Here is a 27169-nt window from a genome sequence, read left to right as displayed (position 1 = left end):
GCAATACGACAAGGGGACTTTTATTTTGAAATGAAAACTCAATTCCTGAGAACCGCTTTGTGTGTCTGGTTTGTTGTCCTCCACCCGCACCTCCGATTAACGCTGTTGGCTAGGTACGGTGCGAAAGAAGTTCAACATATGTACGTACATAGCTACATAGCTCTCCGCTCTGTCTTAGGATTGTACCGCGCAGTTGTTCGACGTTTCCTTCCACGTGCTGGGGTGGTAATAAAACAACACGAATTCTTAGGTTGCTGAAGAAGCTCCCAGGATGTGGAGCGGAACGTTGGACATCGTGCCAAATGACACGCGGTGCAGCCTGGAAAGAGGCATAGAAGTGAGAGTATCCACACGAGGGCCACAGTCTCCTGAGCGCTGCAATCAGTTTGCTCATTCTCAGAGATGTAAAAAGCCGGATTAGGTGAACAAATATTAATGTAATTATATTAGTTTGGTGTAATCAAATAGTTGACGGCTTGAGACCATGAACGCAGTCCGCTTGAGAACACGGTTTCATCGCGGGTGGCTGCCCAGATTTCTCAGAGGTAACGGCTCAGCGTTCTGACCCCTGATCGACCCGGTTACTTCTTGTCATTAACTATTTAAAATGTTGCCTGAAACCTAATGCCATTTTTTTTGTTTTAACAAGTTCATCCTTATTTCACTGCTCCTGATTCTTTGTTATTCAGATGATCTCTTTACGTTTATTTTAGAGCGAAACATTTCCGTTCTGCTTTTTCTTTTGACACATTTTTACTCTCGCACAGCTCACATCACCGGTTCACGGCGGACCCCTCCAAACGTGCTCCGAGGGGCTGTGTTTTGGGAACGTTTAACGATTGTTGATAAATATGACGAAGACGATGATGATGTCGAATACAACGATAATAATGATGATGATGATGAGACTAGTGGCAGTGATCATGATAAAGACCATACTTGTGACAGTGTTCATGATAATGATGAGACTAGTGGCAGTGATGATGATGATAATGATGATGATGACACGAATGGTAGTGATGATGATGTTAACGCAACCGGGAGTGATGATAATGATGTTGCTAATGGCAGTGATGATGATAATAATAATGATGACGACAACAACAAATGACAACGAAAATGATTACTATGAAGACAACGATAATGTCGATGATGACAATGAGCACACCGTGCCATACTTAACAGCAGCGTCTGCCTGAGCCACCCATCCACCTCCCATATTAACCCAACATAAACCCCCCCTCCCCCCTCCCCCCTCCTCCCAGGATCCCGTGTTCCGACTGGAGCCGCACAGCCTGGAGCTTGGCCTGGGGAAGTGTCCCTTCGACCCCCTCCAGCCCTCAGCTTCCATCATGGCCGGTGGGGACCGCTCACAAATGCGCGCGGTTCGAGCCGCTCATTCGTGCGGCGGAGTGGTGGCGCAGCGGTTGTCGCACTGCGATGTGAAGCCGCCCACCTGAGTTCGATTCCCGGGCCTGGTGAGGGATATCTGAACCAGATTTTGACCTCGCCTTCACCAATCTGTACTGGCCAACATGGCGAAGTATGGTCAACCACCCACCCAGTCCTCGGCTAACGTCAGCAGAGAGTCATATCCGAACAGATGCTGCCCGCTCCCGTCAACCATCTGTATGTATAAGTGCACGTACAAAGATCCCCATGTAACCTTTACAAACTGTTAAGTGGATGAGACCCCTGCTGAAATAATAATCCCTTGTGCCTGCATGCCCATTGACTCAGCGTTCAATGCCCCCATGCGTGCGTTTTTGCAATCCAAGACGGCAGACCGCGAGATCCGTGTGTGTGTGCATGCGTGTGTGTGTGCGTGCGTGTGTGCGTGCGTGTGTGTGTGCGCGTGCGTGTGTGCGTGCATGTGTGTGTGTACGCGTGTGTGTGCGCGTGCGTGTGTGCGTGCGTGTGTGTGTTCGTGTGCGCGTGTGCGTGCACGTGCGTGATTCTCCGCAGACGAGAAGCTCTTCTCTGCGGCCGCGTGGGACTTCATGGGGAAGGACGTCGCCTTCGCCAGATTTCTCAGCCAGTGGCCGGACCGCTCGGCCATCCGCACGGAGCAGCACGAGAAACTTTGGCTCAACGGTCAGGAGCGCGAGAGGAAACGTTCAACCCCCGTCCCTATCCCTGCTCTGGTGTTGCCTGTCACGATGGAGACTTTTGCGCGGCGTTCTCATGGCACATTTGAACTCAGACTCAGGCCGTGCCGGGCCCGTTCTTGGTATATTTTTAAAGCCACGCTTTAAGAGCCGAACGACTCCATGGTGTTTGGCTGCTCTGCTATGTCCTCTCCATCACCCCCCATCCCCCCCTACCCCCACCCCCCACCGCTGACAATTTTCCCCTCCAATCATAGGCAGGGAAGGGAGTTTAGTTGTTGTATTATTTTTAATGTATGTTTGGGTTAGATGATGCAATCCCGGGCTAAAAAAATGTAAAACAGTTTCCCGGGGGGATGTTTGCAACAAAAACATGACCCGACGATTGACCTTCGTGCGAGCCTCGCTGAGGTCAACTTTGTTTTCGCAGCGATTGTCATTGTTGTTAGGAGTGCATCATTGTCAAGGAGGGCCTGTGTTGTTGGGTAAGCCGTCATTTGTCCGGATGCACGAGCTGTGACCCTCCGGTCAGTGCTTGGTTGTTTGTTGCCACGCTGGGCATTTCAAACTGTACTCTTTGGTTCTGTCGGTAAAGTCTACCTACGTGACTTTACCGAAAGAGCCAAAGAGGATGGATTCCTGCAGTCACGAAAGCTTCAAATCAAGATTGAAAACTGTGTGGAACGCGGTGTAGATAAATAATAATACGTTTACAACAATCGTGATGATGGTCAAAAGACTCCCACGACTCGCACAGGTCGGGGAGGCCATCATCTAGCAGTGGATTGAGAAAGGGCTATGCATGCATGTACGTACGTACGTTGGACTTCTTTCGCACCGTACGTAAACCCCTGTGGGGTGGTGCCGACATTTAAAACTTCTAAACAGGGCCCGAGATTAACAAAAACAACAACAACCACAGCAACAATATGATCGTCATATTTGCTATGGTGAATATCCATAAAATACCAATTTTCAGGGTCTCTGGGAGTGGAATGGAGGAGAGGGTTCATCCCTCTCGCCTCCACCCCATCCCCCCCCCTCACCAGAATGACAATCTGCATCCAAGCCTGACGTGAGACAATTGTGTCCCTTAAGTGCCGATTATTTGGTTGGTGCCTCTGTGTATCGGTCAGGACAGGGGCTCGGCAACCAGCGGCTCTTTGACGACTGCCTCGTGACGTTATTTTATTCAGGGCCACCGTCTCGCGTTCACGTGGGAAGAAAACAAAAACATTGTGGCTCTTGAAATATTGAGGGTTGATTTTTTTACCCAATTGGAAAACACAAATGGTTCTTGTTGTTGTTTTGGTTGCCGACCCCTTGGGGTCAGCACCGCTGGACTTGCAGCCGCGAGGTCGCCTGTTCGATCTCCAGGCGCGGCAGCTAAAACAACGCCTGTGCCCGAACCAGCAGTGTACATCGGGACACCAACGATCGGCCCGTGGGTTAAAGTGCTGCTACCCCCACCTCTTCCACGACGTCCGGCCAGCGTGGAAGAGTAGGCCAAAAACACCCCGTAGAGGGGCTCGCCGGAATCCCCTCTCGCCGAGATCCTTGCGCGTCGATCGCAGCGCTTGTGCCTCGTCGTCTCAATCCGCGGCTCGGGGTGTTCCGCGCCGGTTAGAGCCCAAGTTCGTGGGAGCGTTCGCCATCCCCGAGACGAGCAGCCCCGACGACGACAAGGTGTACTTCTTCTTCCGCGAGGTCGCCGTGGAGACGGGGGGCAAGGACAAGGCGATCTACACGCGCGTGGCTCGCGTGTGCAAGGTGACGACCCCGCGCACGTCACTCGAGGGCTCTCGCGAGCGTTTGTCGCTGACCTCCCCCTCCCCTCTGCCCCGTGCTCTACTGGACGTCTGTGCAAAAATAACTTTGTAGCTCACGGTCCCGTGCCACGTGTTAAGTGTCACGTGTTCACACGGTGCCTACGAACCCCTGCCACGTGTTAACACGGTGCCCACTCCCCTGCCACGTGTTACCACGGTGCCTACACTCTCATCACACGTGTTAACACGGTGCCCACTCTCCCCTGCCACGTGTTAACACGGAGCCCACGCTCCCGTGCCTTAACAAAGTGCTGCTACGCTTCCGTGCAGAACGACGTGGGTGGGCAGCGAAGCCTCGTCAACAAGTGGACCACGTTCCTCAAGGCCCGGATCGTGTGCTCCGTGCCGGGGCTGAACGGCATCGACACGCACTTCGACGAGCTGCGTGAGTCCAGCAGTGAGCGCGTGCGTACGCCTGTCGCTTGCAGCACTTGCCCCAAAAGCATGTTGAGGCTATACGGGGGATCTTTGTCTGTGTATTTGTGTCACCGACAGCACTTGCCCAAAAAGCCTGTTGAGGCTACATGTGGGGGATATTTGTCTTTGTGTCACCGACAGCACTTGCCCAAAAAGTCTACTAAGGTTATATGGGGGTCTTTGTCTGTGTGTCGCTTACAGCACTTGCCCCAAAAGTCTGCTGAGGTTATATGGGGGATCTTTGTCTGTGTCTTTATGTCACTTACAGCTCCCGCTACTACAAGCAACCTTGTGCTCTCTCTCACACATCATGTAACAATGATTAAATAATCGGAACTTTATTCGGCACCTTTCACAAAACGAAGAAGTGTCAAGGTGCCGTCACTGCCGTGTGCACGAAATGGACCGAGACGTTAAAGAAAGGATCAGGAGGCAAAATACGAGCCAGAGGGAAACACATCGAATGAGAGGGACGCTCTCGTTTTTTTTAGTTGGGGACTTAATGTTGAAAACAGACAATTACTTAAACATTTACATGAGCCCTCTCCACCCCACTGCTTTGTTCAGCGCCCACGCCCCCCAAAGAGGATTGACACCACCCAGGGTGAACGCTGCCTCCGCGCGTCGTGCAACGTTCCAATTTGCAATCCCCGTGTGGGATAATAAAAGTCGGGCGTTTGCCATTACGGGCTTCCATTGTCAACGGCTTCGTTTCTCGTTAAAATAAATAAAGTGAAGCCGAAATTCGGTTTCGCGTGGGACCACGCTCGTGTCACGTCTACGGCAATGAGCGAGTGGTGGAAATTCCACGTTCCTATGGAACGATATTTCCATAGCTGCTGATGACTTGCCCACAAAAGCACCCGCCAGCCGTACCCCCCACACACAAGCAGTGCTCATTGTGTCGATCCCTAACGGTGTGAATGGCGGAGTCGACGACCGACCGCGTGTCAAACTCACAACTTGACGACCGTCGAGACCTGCCACGGCGCGGGCTCTGCGCCGACTAAGCGGGGAGAGAAACGACGCGAGGTTTTTCTTTCTGTAACGCTTTACTCCGTTTCTTTATTCATCGGTTTTGTGGTGTCGTTGTTGTTGTTGCAGAAGACGTATTTCTGCTTCAAACGAAGGATGAGAAATCCCCCATTCTGTACGGAGTCTTTACCACGTCAAGGTAAGGCTGACGAGACACGGGACCCCGTGAAATGGGGGATTTGGTCAATTCTTCATCTGTAAAAGTAACCCTGTGATTTAGGGATTCGGACGAGTTGGTGGCATTGTGGGTAGTGCACTGCACCATCAGGGCCGGCCCGAGGCATAAGCGAACTAAGCGGCTGCTTGGGGCCCCCTGGCCACCAGGGGGCCCCCGAATCGTTTTTTTTTTTACAATTAAATAACTTAAACAAGTGATATAAATGAATTAATGAATGAATGAATAAATGATGGTGGGAGGGGGGCCCCCAAATCAAATTCTGCTTAGGGCCCCCAAGAGGCTCGGGCCGGCACTGTGCACCATGAACCTGGTGACCCACAGTTTGATTCGCCGAGTCGGAGACGGTTTTCATTTTGGTTACTTGACACACATTGCTGAACACAGGCCCAAAGACCCCAAAACATTAAACGGCAGCATCAAAGAGCGCGATAAAAATTGTAAAAGATAAGAAATGTAACGTTTTTTTTTTATTAAGCAGGGCTATATGAAATTGCGGCATCCACGCACACCCTGGCGGTATCGCTGCAATCCGTGCAGCGTCTACTGCCGCCTTGAATTAGTTGAAGGACCTTAACATTCAACGATGACAGTATCTACAGACACACAGAGAGACACACAACATAGACACTCTGTGTGTGTCTGTGTTGTCTCTCTCTGCTTGTGTGTCTGCCTGTGTGTCTCCGTGTCTGTGTTTTGTCTCTCTCTCGAATTTAGTTCTACCTGATGACGGTTGCTTGTGTTGCAATCGAAACGTCGTACTCTATTATTTAATTTCTTTTCTTTATACGTGGCTTTACCGAAAGAACCAAAGAGTAATTCCTGCAGTAACGAAAGCTTCAAATCACTTTTATAAAGCTACACTCACTGGGCCACTAGTGACAATGGCCCCACCTACTACTCATTGCCCTGCCCACTCCAATGCCAATTCTGCCCACTCCTATGCCAACCCTGACCATGACTCCTGTAGCCCTGCCCACTACTCAGGTAACTCCGCCCACCACCCAGGTAGCTCCGCCCACTACTCAGGTAACTCCGCCCACCATTCACATAACTCCGCCCACTACACTACTCAGGTAGCTCCGCCCACCACTCAGGTAGCTCCGCCCACTACTCAGGTAGCTCCGGCCACCACTCAGGTAGCTCCGCCCACTACACAGGTAGCTCCGCCCACCACTCAGGTAGCTCCGCCCACTACACAGGTAGCCCGAGCCCTTTAACTTTCTCATGAGCCGAGCATGATCCAGAACATTTAAACAACAAAATCTAGCCTTTCTGATGCCGGCATGATTCGTCGTTTCAGGATACAAGAGATTGTGTGTGTCTGTGTGTTTGTGTGTGTGTGGGTTACATACAGCTCTGTTTTCCGCGGATCAGCAGTGTGCGAATACACCATGCCTGACATCCGCGCCGTATTCAACGGGCCCTTCTCTCATCGGGAGGGCGCAGACCACCAGTGGCTTAAATACCAGGGCAAGATTCCTTACCCGAGGCCTGGCATGGTGAGCATTACAAGCATGTGTAAAGGAGAGCCGACACAAAGTTGCAAGGGGTTCGTCTTTTAATCCTTTTTTCCCATCCACACCTGTCCCCAGCCGTCTCAATCTCGTTCACGCCAAAGTTCCCCTTCTTCCTGCCCGTTCTCCCCTTATGTCTCCTCGCTTACTCCTCCCCCTTCTCCTGTCAGCGTCCCACTAACCCTCCTATTGGTGGGAATCCTTCCTCTGACACCCCTACACATGTATCACGACTGACTTAGCGAGTTCATGTATGTGTGTATGAATGTTTTTTTTTTACTTTTTTCGCACCGTATGTAGCCAATTGTGCTAATCGGAGGTGTGGGGGAAGGACATCAAACTAAATACAAAAAGAAATTAGTTGTCAATCTAGATTTTTTAGTGGATAGCTCCAGTGGCGTCCTAATATTGGGCGGAAGAGCGTTCCAGACTGCTGCAAGAAGCGCGTCTGAAAGCGCGCGATGCAGTGACTGTCTTTGTTCGATGGTCAGCCAAAAGCTGCTACGAGGCAATTTAATCGTGCTTAATGTAATGTGCGTGTTGATGTGTGGATGGAATATTTGTCAGCGAGCATGGGTTTGGTTCAGAGTGGACAATGCCAACACAAAGTGCACAGTTTTTGTTTATATCTCGTCCCGATAGTCACTCTCCGCTGCATGGTCAGGTTGTACAGCGTGTTGTTCAGCACCATGCCTGACGTGTCGCTTCCCACGTGCCCAGAAAACTTTAGAAGGGGCTTGGAGCACCCACACTTTACCCCACCACACATGGCCATCGACTAAATGCGACTATCCTAAATATGCTGATGGGTGGACACAGAGGCAGGGGGATGAATCTTGCACCGTCGTTTCTACTGCCGCTGCCGCGCCGGGAGATCGAGTCAAGCCGAATCGGCGACCTCTGCATTGCAAGTCACCGTGGCAGCGAAATGTTAGCTACCTCGCCTGGTATACAGGAGGTCTTGGGTTCGATCCCGACCCTGACGCATGCTGTAAACATGGAGTTTGCATCTCTCTCTCTCTCCCCGTGTTCGTGTGGATTTTTCCCCGGGTCCTCTGGTTTTTCCCTCCACATTGATAATATAGTTAATCAACATCACACGTTTAGAGTATTTGGCTTCTGCTGTCAATTTCCACGTGATGATAAGCCACTTCACCATTGGAACCTCCTTTGCCAGTAGCAAAATATGATATTTGGTTTTTTACCCTTTTTTCTGGCAACAAAACTGACACCTTTTTTACAAGGAGTCATGTTTGCTTTGGCCACAATACCTGCGGTCGGAATGCAAACAAAAAACACAACTCTGATAATGTATGCACTGTCCTTGAAATTGATTGGTCCACACTCGAGACAGCTTTCCTTAGAGCCTAGTCTCAAACTCTGATGGTGCATTGTCTTTGAGTTGTGCGCCTTTGGGCGTCATCTGGTCCAACACCATGTGAGACTAGGCTCTAAGGAAAGCTGTCTCGGGTGTGGACCAATCAATTTCAAGGACAGTGCATACATTATCAGAGTTGTGTTTTTTGTTTGCATTCCGACATCAGGTATTGTGGTCAATGCAAACATGACTCCTTGTAAAAAAGGTGTCAGTTTTGTTTCCAGATAAAAGGGTAAAAAAACAATTATCATAATCCACTTCGTTGAGCTATCATTTGCGGCCAGGTCGCTTCTGAAATAGAGCTGTACAGCTCAGTGGACCTCACCTGGAAAAACAAAAATAGTTAATAGTTTTAAATCCAATGTGCGCTGCTGGCCACTTACACCATGGCCGCATCCACACGCACAAATTAAAGCCGGTACTTAATTAACAAACGTAGCAGTTCACAATAAAAACAGTTTCCACTCATCCGCGCGCGCCCCTCCTCCACCAGTGCCCGAGCCGCACGTACGAGCCGCAGCTGCGTTCGACGCGCGACTTCCCCGACGAGATGCTGGCCTTCGCCCGCTCCCACCCCCTCCTGCACGACGCCGTGAGGCCCTCGCGTGGCCGCCCGGCCTTCACGCTCGCCGGGGCCGCCCGCGTCACCGCCATCGCCGTGGACCGCGTGGAGGCCGACGACGGCCCCTACAGCGTCTTCTTCCTCGGCACGGGTACGCGGGGAGCAGTCGCCGCGTGGCCAGGAGATGTTGACTGCCTCGCCTGGTACACAGGAGGTCGTGGGTTTTGCTCCCGTGCACAAAAACAATTCGGGTCGTCCGAAATTTCCTATCTAAGCCTCACGTTGGATTAATCTGGAAAATTGGGAGCGTATCCCTCAAACATATATTTTCTATTCTAGATTTGAAGCTTTCATGACTGCAAGGATTCATACTCTTAGGTTTTTTCGGTAAAGTCACGTAGATTTAACTACACATATTTGGACCATCTTATTTGACAGGTACTATTCGTTAGTTACCGTACAGTTTACTGATTGACAGCCAGTTTTGTTTCATCATGTTTAGCTTCTTTTTTCACACGCTGGTGGCCTGCCTTGAGTTTTACCCACCCAGCAGCATAGCAAGGGACTGCTTAGTCCTGACTTGCTTATCTGCTTCTGCCATCTACATTACAAAGGCTCAGTTCCAGCAGCAGCAGCCGCAGCCGTACTAACCATCTCACATCAACTCCTCTCCCGCGGCCCATCCTGGCTCCTCCCCCCTCAACCAGTATATATATACAAGGTCGGGTCTCTTGGGACTTCTCTTCACTTGATACAGCAATTGTGCTGTGACGGTTCCACCTGAAGACGGAAGCTTGTGTTGCCTCCGAAACGTCGTGATTTATTATTTTATTTCTATTATTTTTCTATTATTTATTATTAGATATTTTTATTATTTATTTTTTACCTACGTGACTTTACCGAAAAAACCTAAGAGTATATATTTTCTACCTAGAATTATTCAGCTACACTTTACGTGCAGCCAAGCGATCTCATGAATGGGTTGGCGGGCCAAGCGTCCGCGATCTTGATTGCTGCTTTCACATTGCACTGGGCAGACCCCCCCTCCTCCTTCGGGCCCACACTGGTTCCGTTGAGGAGCTATGAATGAGTTGCTCTCTCCGCTGGGCCCCTCCGTGCCGTCTGCAGCCCCGGTGTCTTCTCTGCTGCCCCCCCCTCCCAGCCCCGCAGCCCCCCCACCACGCAGAGACGCGTGTTGATTTTGCCTCCGTGCCGCACGGCAGGGGACGGCGGTTTCTGGCTGCCAATGCAGACAGCGCGCCAGAATTTGGCACCGACTCCAGCGCGGTCAAGTGAGGTCACGTCGGTGTTTAAGTCGCAGTTGGCTCGAGCGCAATGCCGGAGTCGGCCGCGTTCATTTTAGTTGGATACAATTTTTTGTTGTGTCGGACAAAGGCCGAACAGAGAATCAGCTCGACGACGGACGTAAGAGGCTTGTGCCAGAAAGATGTGACCACTGCTTGGCACAAGACGGAGAGGAACGCGGAAACAAATGACGGAATGTGCAGTGGACACCTACGGGGCTATCTGCCCATGGATCGTGATGATGATGATGACGAATTTCTCAGGAGTTCATCATCATCAGCAGCAGCAGCCATGGTGAATCCACTTGCTCTGGATGAAGGTCTCCTCTCTGTCACAGTGACATTTACATTATTTCAAAAACATAGAAAGAGTTATATTTAACGACTGGCATTAGGTGAGGTATTTTGTCAGTTTAAGCAATTTACAATTTGACATAAAAAGAAACTAATAATCAGGACAGTACAGTATAATAAATAGTTTGTGTGTCAAATGGTAGTGTTTTGAAATGTATGCAACATTATACATTACAACGTCGCACCTACTGCGGAGACTTGGCAGGACCCTCTTGAAAAAAGAGTTTTGAGACTCTGTGAGGCTTTGGCCACAAAGCCTCAAAAAAGACCAGGCCACACGTAATAGCTCTACGATGTGGCTTATCACGTGGAAATTTATAGCAGCCAAATACTGTAAGCACATGTCAATTCGAAACATGGAGGGAAAACCCGGAGGATCCGGAGATATATCCACAAGACCACTGGTAAAGAGAGACCCGCAAACTCCAAATATCCATCCGTCAGGGTCGGGATCGAACCCATGACCTCCTGTATACGAGGCGAGGTAGTTAACATCTCCTAGCCACCGTGATGATGATGATGATGAGAGAGACACGCAACCCCCAAATATACGGCAGGCGTCAGGGTCGAGATCGAACCCATGTCCTCCTGTACACCAGGCGAGCTAGTTAACATCTCCTAGCCACCGCGGCGCCCACGGTGGCGAGTCGGGCAGATTGAGCAGCGGCGCGCCTTCCCGAACCGCCGTGACCCCCATGGAGACGCTGAGTCATCGGGGCTGCGATGCACAGCGATTGAGGGCGACATCGTGTCCGCTTGTATACAACACTGGGAAGAAGGGCGGGGAGAGGGGGCGATTATTAGGACAGAGAGGGAAGGTCAAAGGGGGTGGGGGAAATGAGAGAGGCGGCTGTTAGGAAAGGGTCTCTCTCACTCAGCTCTTGCATTTGCACATTGTAGCCATTCGCTTTGTGCGTGTATGTTCGTATTTATACAAAAAATTGACTGCAGTAAGCGTAGCCAGACCATGGATCCAGCACTGCCCCCTGCACTTCCCATTCACGGACCATATCCACACCTATATAAAGTTGCTAACTTCATATTGCCATAGGGCAGAAGAATGGAAAATAAAGTGCGCATTTTAAATGTAGTTAAATATTTCCTGTGTGTGCGCGTGTCTCTGTGCGGGGAGCGGTCATGTAGCGGTCAGTGCGCTACGCTACGAACCTGGCCACCCGGGTTTAATTCACGCTCACGGCCAACACCATTGATGATTATCTGTACTGGTCATGGGCCTCCCCTAGGTCGACTCAGCCTCAAATGAGTATCTGGTGTGCGTGTGTAAACATCGCCACTGGAGAGACAAAGGCGGCCGGGCATTCTGCTGGTCACCACCCCCTCGTGCGCCATGCCGGCCTTCATCGGTGCTCGCTAACAGCACTTGCCCCAACAGTCTGTTCAAGTTATACGGGGGATCTTTGTCTTCGTTTTTCCTGGTATAAGATGCTGGCACGGTGCTCAAGGCGATCAGCATCAGTAAGAGCAGCTGGGAGGCGGAGGAGGTCATCCTGGAAGAGCTGCGAGTCTTCAAGGTGTGTAGCCTGCGTGACTACGGTGTGAACTCATCCGTGTGAGTGTGGAGGGTGATACGTTTATAGATACTTCACTAAAATAAGGTAGAGAAATTATATTTCTATGGGCAAATCAGTTTCAAAGACAATGGATATTTAATTATCAGAGCGTGTTTGTTTGCATTTTCACCCACGTGTACGTGTAGTTAATGCAGACTGAATTCCTTGCAAAAGGTACTTGGTGTTTGAACATCTTAACACCTGCAGTATTGCCAGAAAGGGTAAAACCTATTCTTATTTTTCCAATAATCTTTCAATGCCCTCGACAATCTAAATACATACATTCTATCCCTTAAATCTGTATCTCAGTCGTTTAATACACTCTGTCCAACAAAAGCCAGCCCAATTTGCTTACAGTATTCAAAGGGGGCCATTATAAATTTTGAATTAAAACTTTCGTGACTGCAGGAATTCATATTTTCGGTTCATATTCTTGGCTTTTGCACCTGATGATGGATGCTTGTGTTGCGCCCGAAATGTCGTGATTTATTTTATTTTATACCTACGTGACTTTACCGAAAGAACCAAAGAGTACCTATTTGCTTGGTTCTTTCGGTAAAGTAACGTAGATAGAAAACAAAAAATAAAAATAATAAAATTCAAGATAAAATTATTAATAAATTATAAATTGAAAATAATTAAAGCTATTTAGTCGGCTATTTATAAACGGATCATCCTGTGCATCTTCTTTTTTATTTACACGCTTTCATTTAACTAAACTAAAATAATCAAGTGCTGGAGGTCCCATGGGGGAGCCATCTATGACCTCCTCTGACCAAGGCCATTTTGGTAAAGGAAGAAGACTGACCGACCCTCCCTCCCCTCAACGCGGACACACGAGGCGATCGCTGTGGAGTTGTCCACGTAGAACATGAAAGTGATCGCTGGAGATGATAGGCTGCCATTCCACTGTCAGGAGCTGAATCAGTACCATTGTAAAGGAGAGCCGACACAAGGTTGCAGGGGGTTCGTCTTTTAATCCTTTTCTCCCATCCACACCTGTCCCCAGCCGTCCCAATCTCGTTCCCGCCAAAGGCCCCTACTTCCCGTCCGTTCTCTCCTTCTATCTCCTCGATTACCCCTCACACTAACCCTCCTATTGGTGGGAATCCTTCCCCTGACACCCCTACACCATCCTGGCCTCTCTGGAAGCATGTCAGGTAACACCCAAGCGTTTCATGAGTGGTGGTCACGTGCTGTTTAGGAGATAGAAAGTGCCTCCGCAGACCACACATCTTAAATCAGCCTTTCAATATGATCAAATTTGTAGCTTGCAGCAGTATAAGCCCTTTTACCTCCTTAAAGGAAAGAATGGGCATCTGGTATCCAACCCCCCAGGATCAGGTATTTTGGGACCGAGAACCCCTCAGCCCAAACAACATCGTCGGGAGAGGGGGGAGGTAGCTGGTCCTGCAAGGGTTTGCGGAGCCTCAACACTTGGAAGAAGTAGCCACTGCCCATGACATCAAGCCGACAAGACATTAAAACAAACAATTGGGGCAAAACAGTCACGAACACAGCTTTAATACAGTATGACGATGTGTTGTTGTTGTTTTTGTTGTTATTGTTGTTGTTATTCCATAACCCCTCTTGTTGCGCACACATTGCAGGAGCCAACTCCGATCTTGTCTCTGAAAATATCGCCTAAGCGGGTGAGTTCCACAAGCGCCACCACCAGCATCACTAGACAGTAACAAGCATTCACCCTGGTCACGTGACTCTAGACAGTAGTACAGTCACCCTGGTCACGTGACTAGACAGTAGCAGTCACCCTGGTCACGTGACTCTAGACAGTAGTACAGTCACTCTGGTCACGTGACTAGACAGTAGTACAGTCACCTTGGTGACGTACACTAGACAGTAGTACAGTCACCCTGGTCACGTGACTAGACAGTAGTACAGTCACCCTGGTCACGTGTCACTAGACAGTAGCACAGTCACCCTGGTCACGTGACTCTAGACAGTAGCACAGTCGCCCTGGTCACGTGACACTAGACATTAGTACAGTCACCCTGGTGTCACGTGTCAAATCCCCGCGTGTCAATTATTGGTTTAATGGACGCCAGGGCCTGTTTTTGTCGTCCTAAAGCAAAGCAATCCACGACGGCTGAGCTCTCGTGCGTGGTGTTGCTGGAGCTGTATTCATGCCGGTAGTTGGCTGCTTGATTAGCTAAACACGTACATTTGTTGAGGGCCTTCACTCTTGACGAAAAACAGTTTTTTGGCTGCACTGCTTGGACGTACGTGCCGTTCAGAAGCAAGGGGCAGCTCATTTAAAAAATAAAATAGGCGACAAATATGATAAATATCCTTCATGTGTAGTTGTAAAAAAAATTGTGAGACATTTCAGTGCAGTGAATGATAATGCTCTCGTCTGCGAGATCTGTTTTACGCAGAGTATTGTCATGTAACCGAGTTATTTTCCAAAGCACGACTGGGGCTTTAGATGTCTCCAGTAATGTTAAAATGAAGATAATGTTAACAGGATGTGAATCGTGTTATTCGGCGGCTTTCACAAGAAGCCCTGTCGAAAGAGCATTGTATTGTCTCAAATAATATCTGTCATCACTTGAGACATTTCATGCTGTGAAAATTCAACGTTTGGTTACGTTTTTAAAACAGACACATTTATGCCTAAGAGGCAGCAAGAAAAGCAAGTGCCATATGTATTTATAATTTCGCTTTCAGCCCTAAAAGATAACATTTTAGCACATAATAAAATATTTATTCTGTATCCCTTAACCGGAACACGGTAATCAACTTATTTTTATTCGCAATAACCGTGACGGTCAAGGGATGCAGCAAGGATTTGGCCATTGTATTGAACAGTCAGCGCTCCACTAATAAATACTCATTTAGATGTGTAAGGCACCCGTAAAAAGTGGATCTCAAAGCTCCGTGCATGTAAAGGTGGAAAAGTCGATCAAATAAAATCATGAGCACATTTCCCATTCGCACCATTCGTGTAGCGCAAGGCTATAACGGAGTCGCCGTGTTTCACGGACGGAGGGGGCAATGTTGGTTACCGTGCGTGGTCTTCGCCAATCATTGCGATCTGCAAAGAATTTTCAACTGTGGCCCAATGACGCTTACACACGCGGCCCAATGACGTCGCGGGATTTTGAGCGCCTGCTGTGAAGCATGCGGCGGCATCGCGTATTGCATGGTCAATGTATGGTTATTGCACGGTCAATGTATGGTTAATGCATGGTCAATGTATGGTTATTGCATGGTCAATGTATGGTTAATGTATGGTCAATGTATGGTTATTGCATGGTCAATGTATGGTTAATGTATGGTCAATGTATGGTTATTGCATGGTCAATGTATGGTTAATGTATGGTCAATGTATGGTTAATGTATGGTCAATGTATGGTTATTGCATGGTCAATGTATGGTTAATGTATGGTCAATGTATGGTTATTGCATGGTCAATGTATGGTTAATGTATGGTCAATGTATGGTTATTGCATGGTCAGTGTACCCGCGGTATTAACCGGGGCGACCGGTGGGCTCTTCTGTAACAATCTCTGCGGCAAGCGGGCAAAGGCGCTACTGCGGCGTTAGTCTGTGGGGACGCTGCGTGTGAGTCTATGGGTCACTATGTGAGTCTATGGGTCACTATGGGAGAAAACGCCCATGACAAATCCACTGACATCACATTCTAGTTTCTCAGTGAGTCCATATATGTGTCTACGCGAGTCTATGGGTCTCTATGCGAGTCTATGAGTCTCTATGTGAGTCTATAGATCTCTACGATAGTCTATGGGTCTCTGTGCGAGTCTATGGGTCTCTATGCGAGTCTATGGGTCACTATGTCAGTCTGTGGGTATCTGCGTGAGTAAACACTGATTGCAAAGCTGCTGCCATCTCAATCCAGTTGCTTAGCGAATCCACGTGCACGCATCATCACCCAAGACCGGAAGCACTCCGAGGTGGACTTTGTCGCCCTCTTTAACCTGCAACCACGAACCGCCACTGCTACTGCGTGTACGCTGCTTCGAGCGGTTAACCGAGCGTTACATCATGTCTCGAGCGCAGCAGCAGCTGTACGTGGGTTCCCGCACCGGCGTGGCGCAGCTATCCCTGCATCGCTGCTCCAGCTACGGGCGAGCTTGCTCCGAGTGCTGCCTGGCACGCGACCCCTACTGCGCGTGGGACGGCAGCGCCTGCACGCGATACTTCCCCACCGCTAAGCGGTAAGTCCAGCCACGAGTGGCGCAGAACTAACGGAGGATCAGACCAGAGAAAACCAGATTTAACAAGAGTAGGCTGGATCAGACCAGAGAAAACCAGATCTAACCAGAGCAGGCTGGATCAAACCAGAGAAAACCAGATTTAACAAGAGCAGGCTGGATCAGACCAGATAAAACCAGATCAAACCAGATCAAACCAGAACATGCAGGATCAAACCAGAGAAAACCAGATCAAACCAGAAAAGGCTGGATTAGACCAGAGAAAACCAAATCTAACAAGAACAGGCTGGATTAGACCAGAGAAAACCAAATCTACACAGAACAGATGGGATCAAACCAGAGAAAAGCAGATCTAACCAAAGCAGGCTAGATCAGACTAGCTCAGCCCAGAACAGCCGACATTATGTCAACAATAAGGCAAAATCAGCTGAGACCACATGAGCCCAGACCAGAACAGTACAGACGAGATAGGACCAGACCAAACTGGATCAGATTTTCTCAGGACAGGCCAGAGTTGATCAGACCAAACACGATCACAAACAGTCAAGATAAAGCCATACCAGACTAAACCAGCCGTTTTGCACTTTACAAAGGGAAACGAAATCAACGTAGACTAAAACAGCCTTCACCAAGTCCTAAGCCCGAAAATTCACCAGCTCAACAGACACGAGTACATGGATATGATGCTTTATGCAGATTCTAGCGGAGCACGTGTCGTTAAGGCAACTTCAACGGACACGTTTTTCCAGTGCTCCCATGTATTGATATTGTTTTTGTGTGTTTTTCTCTTAAAGTACAGAAATAGTGTTTTCCATATCTGCATTGCCAAACTGGATACACCACACCGGGTTCTTATTTCAGGCTGCGAGAACTTGCGGGAAGACCCATATATCAACGCCAATGTTGTCATGCACAGCTGGGAATTGAGCCCACTTCACTAGGATCTTAGTGCATTTTGCTACCCACCACCACCAACAAAGACAAAGGTCCCCCATATAGCCTTCACAGACATTTGGAGCAAGTGCTGTTAGTGAGCACCTATGAAGGCCGATATGGCACACGAGGGAGTGGGTGGTCAGCACCACGTGCAGGCACACCATTGTCTTCCTAGTGGCGATTTTTACAAACCGATGGGACTCATTTAAGGCTGAGCCGACCTAGGGGAGGCCCAAGACTGGTTCAGACAATCGTCACTGGTGTTTGCCGTGAGCGGGAATCGAACTCGGGTCGCCGGGTTCGTAGTGCAACACGCTGACCACTCCTCTTGTCTTTGTCCCCCACGACACACAAAGGCACACACATACACACGTGCGCTGTTCATACTCCTGTAATTGATGATCTCGTGACTGACCGCGTGCGTGCGTGTGGATGGGCAGGCGGGCACGCAGGCAGGACGTGCGTCACGGTAACCCCGCCACACACTGCTGGGATCTCAACGGTGCGTCCTACACACACTGCATCACACACACACAGCACCACACATTCACCACACACTGCACCACACACACACACATTCACCACACACACACATTCACCACACACTATACCACACACACACACATTCACCACACACTACTCCACATACACACACATTCACCACACACTACACCACACACACATTCACCACACACATATTCACCACACACTGCACCACACACACATTCACCACACACTGCACCACACACACATTCACCACACACTGCACTACACACACATACACCACACACACACATTCACCACCACCCAGGGTCTCTCTGCAGCGCTGCCAACTCAGAAGTGTTTGTCGCCAAATCTGGCGACTTTTTCGAGTTCCCCTAAAAACAGAATATCTCCAATGTGGAAAACACGTCAATTTTGTATTTTCCACCACAAACAAAGATCTTTGTATTAATAATAAACGATTATTACGCGCACATATTTGATGAACTGGATACATTGTACCTCGTACGCCCCTGCCATCTAAATAATTAAATTCTGTCATCATTTTTGAAACTATGTGAAGCGCCTTTGAGTGGAGGCACTCTATGGATATACAATTAGATTGTTCGATTAAACAATCATTGAGTGCGTTACTCCGTGTAACATTTGATCAATTGTCTCAAAGCATGATTATAGGTTTGTCTTGAGTTATTTTGTCCAGGTTTGCGAATGTTTAATGGTTTGATTGGCTGGAAAATATTTTTAGAGTAAACTAAAATATTTTTAGAGTAAATAAAAAACGTTTTTTTTTATTTGTCCAGGTAATGCCCACTGAGCTATGCAGCTCTTTTAGAGAAGCGACCTGGCCACAAATGATGGCTCAATGAAGTGGCTTATCACGTGGAAATCAACAGCAGCTAAAATACTCTAAACACATCTTTCAAAATGTGAAGGGAAAAACCAGGAGGAGCCGGGAAAACATCCACACAACCACGGGGGAGAAAGACACGCAAATTCCAAGTATGCAGGCAGTCAAGGTCGCGATCGAACCCACGACCTCCTGACAATCTATTGGTGCGGCTCCCTGGTTGAACCATTGGAGCAGATTTTATAAACCACCACCCCCCTCTACCAACCCTGCTGCCTCTATGCACCCAGTGACATCAATTGGTTCACCACAATTAGGTTGAGCGCGTGCGGTGGCCCAACGCGTGGGTGCTCACATCTCTTCCAAGGCGTCTGGCCGGCGTGCAAGAGTGGGCAGAGGGTACCCTCCGAGACGGGGCTGTCTGGAGCTCCCTCGAGCGGAGGCACGTTCCGCTAGCGGGTCACGCGAGCCAGCTATTGCAGGGGCTGCGCCTTCTTTTTTTACCGTGAATTATTTATCAGGTGCCTTTTTTTTTGTTTATTTCGTTTTTCGTCTTTGGCCCCCCCAGTAAATGTGTCCCCGTAAATGCGGCGGCGTTGGAGCGAGGCGCGTGGCCGTTGATATTTTGCTGAACGGCTGCCAGATTCTCTCCCTCCGTCTCACTCTCTGCAGGCTAAGCACGTGGTGTCGTCCGTTAATACACCGAAAGGCAACGAAATGTCAACGAAATGCCCCCCCCCGCCCCCTCGGAAAGGGCAAACACTGCGACTCGTTGTGTGGCCACCGCAGCCTTGAATGAGAACTATTTTATACTTGAGGCACTGTTTATACTTACGTTTATACTTGCGCCGCTGTTTATATCAAATGCTGCGAGTGGAGTGGGGGTGTTACCCGCCTGCACCGACCCCCCCCCCCCCAATCGACGATGTTGACTTTAGAGAGAACTATTCTTCTAGCGGAAAGAAATACACAACTTGTGAAGTATACATAAAGCTTCCATTTCCAGCGAAATAAAAAAAAACACACATTTTACTCTTTCTTGTTAAAACAACTACGACGCTGTAGATAATCGTAAATTACATTATATAGATCCTACAGGATATTTTTGCAAACTTAGATTTTGTCGGAATCTACTTTCATCTATTATTTAAACATTACCAATTGCAGTATATTTATAACTCGGACAAAGTCAAAGAGTTTTTGGTCTGAATTGTTGACAGAGCAATGAGAGAATATTTGGTCAGCCTTTCGTCGTGAAGGCCTCCCCATGCTGGGATCAATGGGATTTTTTAACCATACTTCACCGCCCTGGTCGGTGTGCGTTGCGTTTGGTGAGGGCAGGGGTCGGTGGCGAGATGTTAACTACCTCGCCTGGTATACAGGAGGTTGTCGGTTTGATCGTGACCCTCATGCCTGCTGTATACAGGGTGTTTTAAACAGATTGACCCAATTTCAAAGCAGTATATTTCACGATGGCAACATATTACAATTGCACAAAAAGTTACATATGGTTTAATGAGTTATCACATTTTACTAACCATTTTATAAATGCTTTATTTGCCCTCCACCTGTACGGACAACATCGAGACGATAGTTGAATTCGTCCCAAACGCCTCTCAATGTGTCTTCTTCCACTGAAGTCACCGCTGCCGTGATTCTGTTTTTGAGTTCATCCAGATTAGTCGCTAATGGTGGCACAAAAACACCGTCTTTGACGTATCCCCACAAGAAAAAATCGCAGGGTGTGGTGATGTCTGGGGATCTTGGGGGCCAAGAGTGTAGCGCCACGTCTCGGGGTCCCGTGCGACCTATCCAACGTTGAGGCAGCGCGTCTTGCGAGTGACTGAGGCTAGGGGCTGTTTGCGCGCTGGGAGAGGCATCGAGCGGTAATCATTTTAAACTCAATGCCCCGCCCTCTCTATGCCCCGCCCTCTCTATGCCCCGCCCTCTCTATGCCCCGCCCTCTCTATGCCCCGCCCTTTCTAGTGGTAAGAGTTTCATTCATGGGCGGTTCGTGGTTGCAGAGATATAGCGATTTCAAATCTGGTCCATCTCTTTCAAACACCCTGTATTTCAAGTTTTGCGCGTCTCTCTCCCCGTGGTCGCGTGGATTTTTCTCCGGGTCCTCCGGGTATTTCCCTCCACATTTAGAATCAACACCAGGCCGTTCACAGTATTTAGCTGCTATAAATTTCCACCCACTTCGATGAGCTATCATTTCTGGCCAGGTCGTTTTTGAAAAAGAGCTATGTAGCTCAGTCGGCCTTACCTGCTAAAATAAAACATTGTTTAAATAGAAAAAATAGTTTAGACAGCACCATGGCTCGGAATTCAAACTCAAGTCGCTGGGTTTGATAGCCACTGCACCACCACTCTACCCCCACATGAATAGAATTCATGAACGGACCGGGTAGAGCGAGAGCCTCGCAACTAGAAGGCTGTGAGTTCAAATCCGGGTTGTGGGGTTGACTCAACCCATCATCTCTCCAGGATGGATAAAACGAGGACCTCTTTGTGGGGAAGTTAACAGTGGTTGTCCTGTGGGTATATTACTTGCCCCGCCGCCCATCATAGGAATGTAGAATTTTCACCACTGGCCCAGGGCTGTAAACAGGATTCGCAGCTCATTTGAGTCATGAGGTCACCTTGGACTGGCACCAAATGAAGCTCCTTAAAGTGCGCTAAGCACTGCGCCACCACTCCCCCACAACAAATGCATTTTTACGGCGCTGCTATTTACATATTAAACACATTCATTGGGCGTGCTGCGTTGGCAGTGGTGCACAATCACGATTAACAACGCAACGCAACACATCCATCAACTTTTGTTTTACATTTATTTTGCCAGGTAAGGCTCCACTGAGCTACTATGTAGCGCTTTTTCAGAAGTGACCTTCCCATCACAAATGATAGCTCAACGAAGTGGCTTTATGTGGAATCCATACTCTTTGGTTCTTTCGGTAAAGTCACGTAGGTATAAAATCAAATAAATCACGACGTTTCGGATGCAACACAAGCGTCCATCATCAGGTGGGAAAGTACCTGATGATGGACGCTTGTGTTGTGCCCGAAACGTTGTGATTTATTTTATTTGTCTACCTACGTGACTGTACCGAAAGAAGCAAAGAGTATGGATTCCTGCAGTCACGAAAGCTTCACATCAAGATTTATGTGGAATGTACAGCAGCCGAAAACTCTTAAAGAATAGCAACGTCAATGTGTTATGAAGAAGGGCCATAGCCCAAAACGTCACCTGGTATATATGCTCTATTTCCTTTAAGGTCACAGTAATATTGATGAATGTGTTGAGTTTTTGTTTGCAATTACGATAAATAAGGAAATACGTTGGTGGGTCTGCGCATACTTTAAATACCTCTTTTTTTTCCCGACACTTTTTTCACTGGAAATGTTTCCTATACAGTGGAAGTGTTTTCCAAGCACAGTCTTGCAACTTTTGCATGAAAATGAGTAATGGTGAAAATACGCCGATGGTATGCGCGCGCGCGGGACTCCGCGCCTATTCCTCGGGGGAAGCCGTGGAACGCTTTTGTTAAGAAATTACGGTGCAATCACATTGCCATGATTCACAATTAGCAACCCCTTGGGCAGGAGCACAGCACAATCGCGGAGGACAATCCTCTTCCTAAAATCCAAAGGAATCCTACCGAATGTTAAAAGCGTGGCGTGAAAAAAAAATGTGTGCGAATTCCTGCACAATCAGACTGGAATTTCAACAAAACTGAAGTCTATAACATTTAATAGTTGGCAATTTATTTATTTATTTGGTTTAGTGTCCCCCCCAAAAAAATTAATGAGTTTCAGGTGTAAATACCGATTGCAAGGGAGAAATCTGTTCGAAAATCACCACGATTCGAGTGGGGTTGATTCATGACCAACAGCATAGGTGTTTCAAGTCCCATTCTGGGGTCGACCCAGTACAATATCCATCCAGATTAGTTCGAATGACTACCGACTGGGACTTCCTCATCATCAGCAGCAGCTAAGATCAAACCACTGCTGGATAAAGGCTTCTCCGAGCCATTGCTGTCTCTCAGGATCTCGCGATGGAACAAATCCATCGCAGCTGCTACGCGTAAGCTGATTTCGTTGCTCCATCTCCTGCCGGGCGTCTCCAACCCCGAGGGCATTCGTGTTAAACAACCGAATGCGTCCCCTAGCTCATAGCGAGCGCTGGGCTGGTGGCGCGCGAATCTCCATTGGAGCGATCAGAGGCAGGAGCGGTGGTAATTCCACGCTACTACGGGGGGGAAGGGGGGCAGTTGTTGTTGATGTTGCACAAAGTGGCACTCGTGTGTGTGTTTTGACGTTGGCGGCGTGGATAGGTAGGCTGATTGGGCTGGGTTGATTCTTGATCGTTATGTGAACTGTAGACCTTTCATTTACATTCAAAGTAAACGGCATTATTATGATGATTATGATTAATACCGTCACCATGTATTCTTTTGTGCGCAATAACACACAGCAGTCTGTGTGTGTGTGAAGTTTATTTTATGTTATCCAATAGTGAGTTAAGCCCTCTAATCACAGCTCAAAACCACATCGCCAGCCGGATGATACAGAGACAAAGGGAGACGTAAAATAAACTTTTTTTCTTTTTTTAAATCCTCCGCTTCATCCACAGAGGGAGAACACGTGGAGGAAAAAGTGGTGTTTGGGGTAGAGAGCAACGCCACGTTCCTGGAGTGCCGGCCAAAATCCCGGCAAGCGTCCACCACTTGGCTCGTCCAGCACCCGCGTGAAGAGGTGTGGGAAGAGGTGAGGTCATCGAGAAAGCACGAACCACAGCAACAAGGACCCAGCACGCTCATCAATAACCCTGTGGCTTCAAAAGGAATAATTTATCTTAATAATATATTATTCCTTTTAAAGAATATGTGGGTGCCACTGTGGCGAGATGTTAATTACCTCGCCTGGTATGCAGGAGGTCGTGGGTTGGATCCTGACCCTGACGCCTGTTGTATATTTGGAGTTTGCGTGTTATCTCTCCCTCTGAATTTTCTCCGGGTCCTCCAGTTTTCCCTCCACGTTTAGAATTGACGTGCGTTTACAATATTTGGCTGCTATACATTTCCACACAATGATAAGCTACTTCGTTGAGCTATCATTTGTGGCCAGGTCGCTTCTGAAAAAGAGCTACATAGCTCAGTGGGCCTTACCTGGTGACATAAACATTGTTTAGTTTGACGTGACATCATTACAATCCAATGTTTATGTAACCATCTATAACGATTTAACGCGTAAGTTTCTGTAGCCGCTTGTAATCCAAGTGTGGATATCCGGGTTGGGCTGCGTCGTCTTGAGAATCTCCGGCTTTCGCGACGCACTACCGACTGGGCCTGTGCACCCTCCACGAGTTGACCTCTTGAGAGTAGAAGTGCTCAACCTGCAACGCGACCTGAAATGAACACACTTGGACTATCTCTAACAATAGTTAAGTACTCACGCAACAATAATTCTAATAATAATAATAAAAGTGGCTGTAATGGGCACATAAATGAGCAAATTAGCAGAGCAAGATCAGCGTCTTGCTTGAAAAGTGTCTTCCAAACGCTACGTTGCAAGAAAACCGCGCTCCCGAGGGACCTGTGCCCCTGGGGAACACGTAATGCTTACAGCACAGTTCAGCAGATGTTCCTTACGAACACATCCTGCATGGCCAGAAATAATAATAATAATAATTAGAACGTTCTTTGTGTTAAAGGTGCAGCCCTGCAATGCTTGCTCACGGCACTGCTGGCAGAATAGACCGAAACTAGAGGGACCTCTTGAAAGCTCCTATAGAGGGAATTTTTGGCCTACTCTTCCTCACTGGCCACGGGACCTTCCGACTAACTGTGAGGCATCCGCTCGTACTGCTGGGTGGGGGATTTAAGAAACTTCAAAATGATTGCCGCCGCTGGAAGATCGAACCGGTGCCCTCTGGATTTCAGTTCCAGTGCGCTAACCGTCTTGCCAGCATCCTGTTATAGTATTAGAGGCTGTACAAATTCGCCATGTGAACTCAAGGAGTTCGTACACACAGTATATACTGTATATATATATACATGCAGGCAACGTAAATAATCAAACCAAAGAAAAACAAAGGGTGAGTTGGGCAGATCGAGCAGCGGCGTGACAGACTGCGCAAAAAATGGCGCCGATTTTATTAAAATTGGCGCCGATTTGATTAAAATCGGCGCCATTTCGAGTTAAAGTTAAAAGCGTTTACTCATCTCGGTCCGTCCGTCCGTCTGTATGAAAGGGGCACAATAACTTCCGTAAAGGAGATCCGACATGGCCGGAAGCATCATCTCAACTATGAGGGACTAAGCCGACGGAGCCTCTGGCTACGTGGATCCGAGTGTTTACCCGCCGTGCCTCACTCAGTGGAGCCGCTACCCTGGCTCCCCGTTGTCTCGTGGCGGCCTAAGGGAGGGGGGCGAAGCTTCCCGTGGCTGGCGCAAGCGTTGCAGTTTACTATCGCTAACCAAACACTTTGGCGGACAAACGCATGTTGGAAAGCATGGAAAAAAGTGCGCCTGTGTACGAAAATAACCATTGATGTCATCGTGGAGAGTAAATTAACAAAATAAACCAGCAGACAATACTCCTTTCTTCTCATATCTGTCATTCCAAGTAGAAAATGTAAGAAAATGCTGGACCAGTTTCGACATTTCACTGTCTCATCAGCAGGTCGCATGGCCGATGTGATTTATATTGAAATATATTTATACTTCATATGGGGGAGGCGTGGAACAGGTAATGAAAGGAGGCTTATTTGAGGCTTAATACAGACATGGCTCCTTGCAAAAAGGTTTCAGTTTTGTGTTTTAACATCTTAGCACGTGTTTTATTGCCAGAAAGGGTAAACCCTATTCTCATAGGAGGCTTATTTATTATTTTCGTCGCTTGTATCGTCCACGACGGGGCCGTTCTCGGTCACCCAGCGATCGGTCTCCCTCCTCCCTCTCCTCCCGTCGTCACGGCGCCGCCGTGCAGGTCAAGTCCGACGACCGCGTCGCCAAGACGGAGCACGGCCTGCTCATCCGCCGCCTGCACCGCCGCGACGCCGGCAAGTACTACTGCCGCGCTCGCGAGAAGTCCTTCTCGCAGACGGTGACGCGCGTCGCCCTGCGCGTCCTGCCCGGCGACCTCTCGGACTCCCCCGACGAGCTCGGGGGTCGGGTCAAAGGTCGGCGCGACGGACCGCCGCCGCCGCAGCGCAAGCCGCCGTTGCGCGCGCGGTACAAGGACGTGATGAGGCTCCTGGGGGCGCCGTCCTCGCTGGGCCCCGACGGCTACTGCGAGCAGCTGTGGCGCAAGCGCTCGGTCAAGGGGAGGCCCGTTGGGGCGGCGGCGGGGGGGGGCGGCGGAGGAGGAGGAGGGCCGACGGGGGTGACCGGCGACGTCTTCGACGGAGACAGCGCCGGCAAGACGAAGCAGAGAGAGATCAAGAGCAGGAATCGCCGCGACAGGCACAGGTCTGCCGCGGTGAGCGGGGCTACCGGACAGCGTTAGGTGTGGCGGCGGTGGTGGTGGTGGCGGCCTGGGTCGGTTAGCGCTCCGAAATAAATTATTTGAAGAGAAAATACGTCACTGATGAATGCGGCTGAAGTCCTTTGATGCTGAAAATAAGGGGGGGGGGGGGGGAACGTAAGATTAAATTTGCAGATGTTCTTGCGGGGAGGGGGGGGCTTAGAGGCTTTTACTGGCTCTATTGTATAACATATAATGTGATGGTATTCGTAATTAGTCTGTTTTTATGAAGTAGTGGTTTCTCCCTCGTAGACAGGTAAACAAAATAAATATCTCGATACAGCATGCCTTAGTGAATTTAATTGGAGAATAAATAACAAAAGAGATCAATTAAAATGGCCACTTTTGGGCAATATATTTGAAAAGGAATGTTTTTTTTCTTATCAAACCCATCTTTCACGTGTCAACTCTCAATATGTGCTTTCGAAACTAAATGTAAGCAACAGGATGTTTGTTGTTGAGGCTGATGGATAATTCAGACGAGGTCGGAAATGGCCCTCCTCAATTTATAACGCTCGTGAATTGCACGTTTTATTTTTGTGTCTGAACAAAAACATATTTCTAAGCATGACAACATATTTTTTTACGTGTGTTCTATGCACAAAAGTTAAAGTGTAATTCCGTCATTGACCACGGGACACAATATATATTCTATACGCTATCCTTTTAAAGGAGACTCACGAAAGTGAGCAACAGTGATACACTAGTACTGATTAACTATTCGTTTTAAGTTAATAACCGAATAATATTCATGTTTAAATGCCAAATACGCACAAGAATCAGATTTGGCCAAAGACATTCCACGTGCCTCAACCTTGCGTTAAGTTTCTATCAACTGGAATATGAAGGGATTACGATAAGCGAGCGGTTATGTTTTGTGTGTTTGTAATCTACTTTGCG

At 48.5% G+C, this 27169-nt stretch overlaps 1 protein-coding gene across 1 annotated transcript in view; it reads left to right on the top strand.

Moving 5' to 3' along the window:
• The window catches only part of LOC144947198 (semaphorin-3D-like), a 46819-nt gene extending 20471 nt beyond the window's left edge, over positions 1-26348 (top strand). The window contains exons 5-17 of the mRNA XM_078876387.1: positions 1266-1359; positions 1966-2094; positions 3736-3878; positions 4208-4322; positions 5459-5528; positions 6922-7066; positions 8953-9172; positions 12123-12211; positions 13861-13902; positions 16292-16449; positions 17823-17884; positions 23376-23509; positions 25733-26348. Coding sequence (XP_078732513.1) covers positions 1266-1359; positions 1966-2094; positions 3736-3878; positions 4208-4322; positions 5459-5528; positions 6922-7066; positions 8953-9172; positions 12123-12211; positions 13861-13902; positions 16292-16449; positions 17823-17884; positions 23376-23509; positions 25733-26251 — 1920 coding nt within the window. The 3' untranslated portion in view covers positions 26252-26348. The remainder of the gene's footprint in view (positions 1-1265; positions 1360-1965; positions 2095-3735; positions 3879-4207; positions 4323-5458; positions 5529-6921; positions 7067-8952; positions 9173-12122; positions 12212-13860; positions 13903-16291; positions 16450-17822; positions 17885-23375; positions 23510-25732) is intronic.
• The last annotated feature ends 821 nt before the right edge of the window (positions 26349-27169 follow it).

This window comes from Lampetra fluviatilis, chromosome 44, assembly GCF_964198595.1.
Source record: "Lampetra fluviatilis chromosome 44, kcLamFluv1.1, whole genome shotgun sequence".
Lineage (NCBI taxonomy): Eukaryota > Metazoa > Chordata > Hyperoartia > Petromyzontiformes > Petromyzontidae > Lampetra > Lampetra fluviatilis.
The sequence above is the reverse complement of the archived record's forward strand: the minus strand, read 5'-3'. Positions and strand labels throughout refer to the sequence as shown.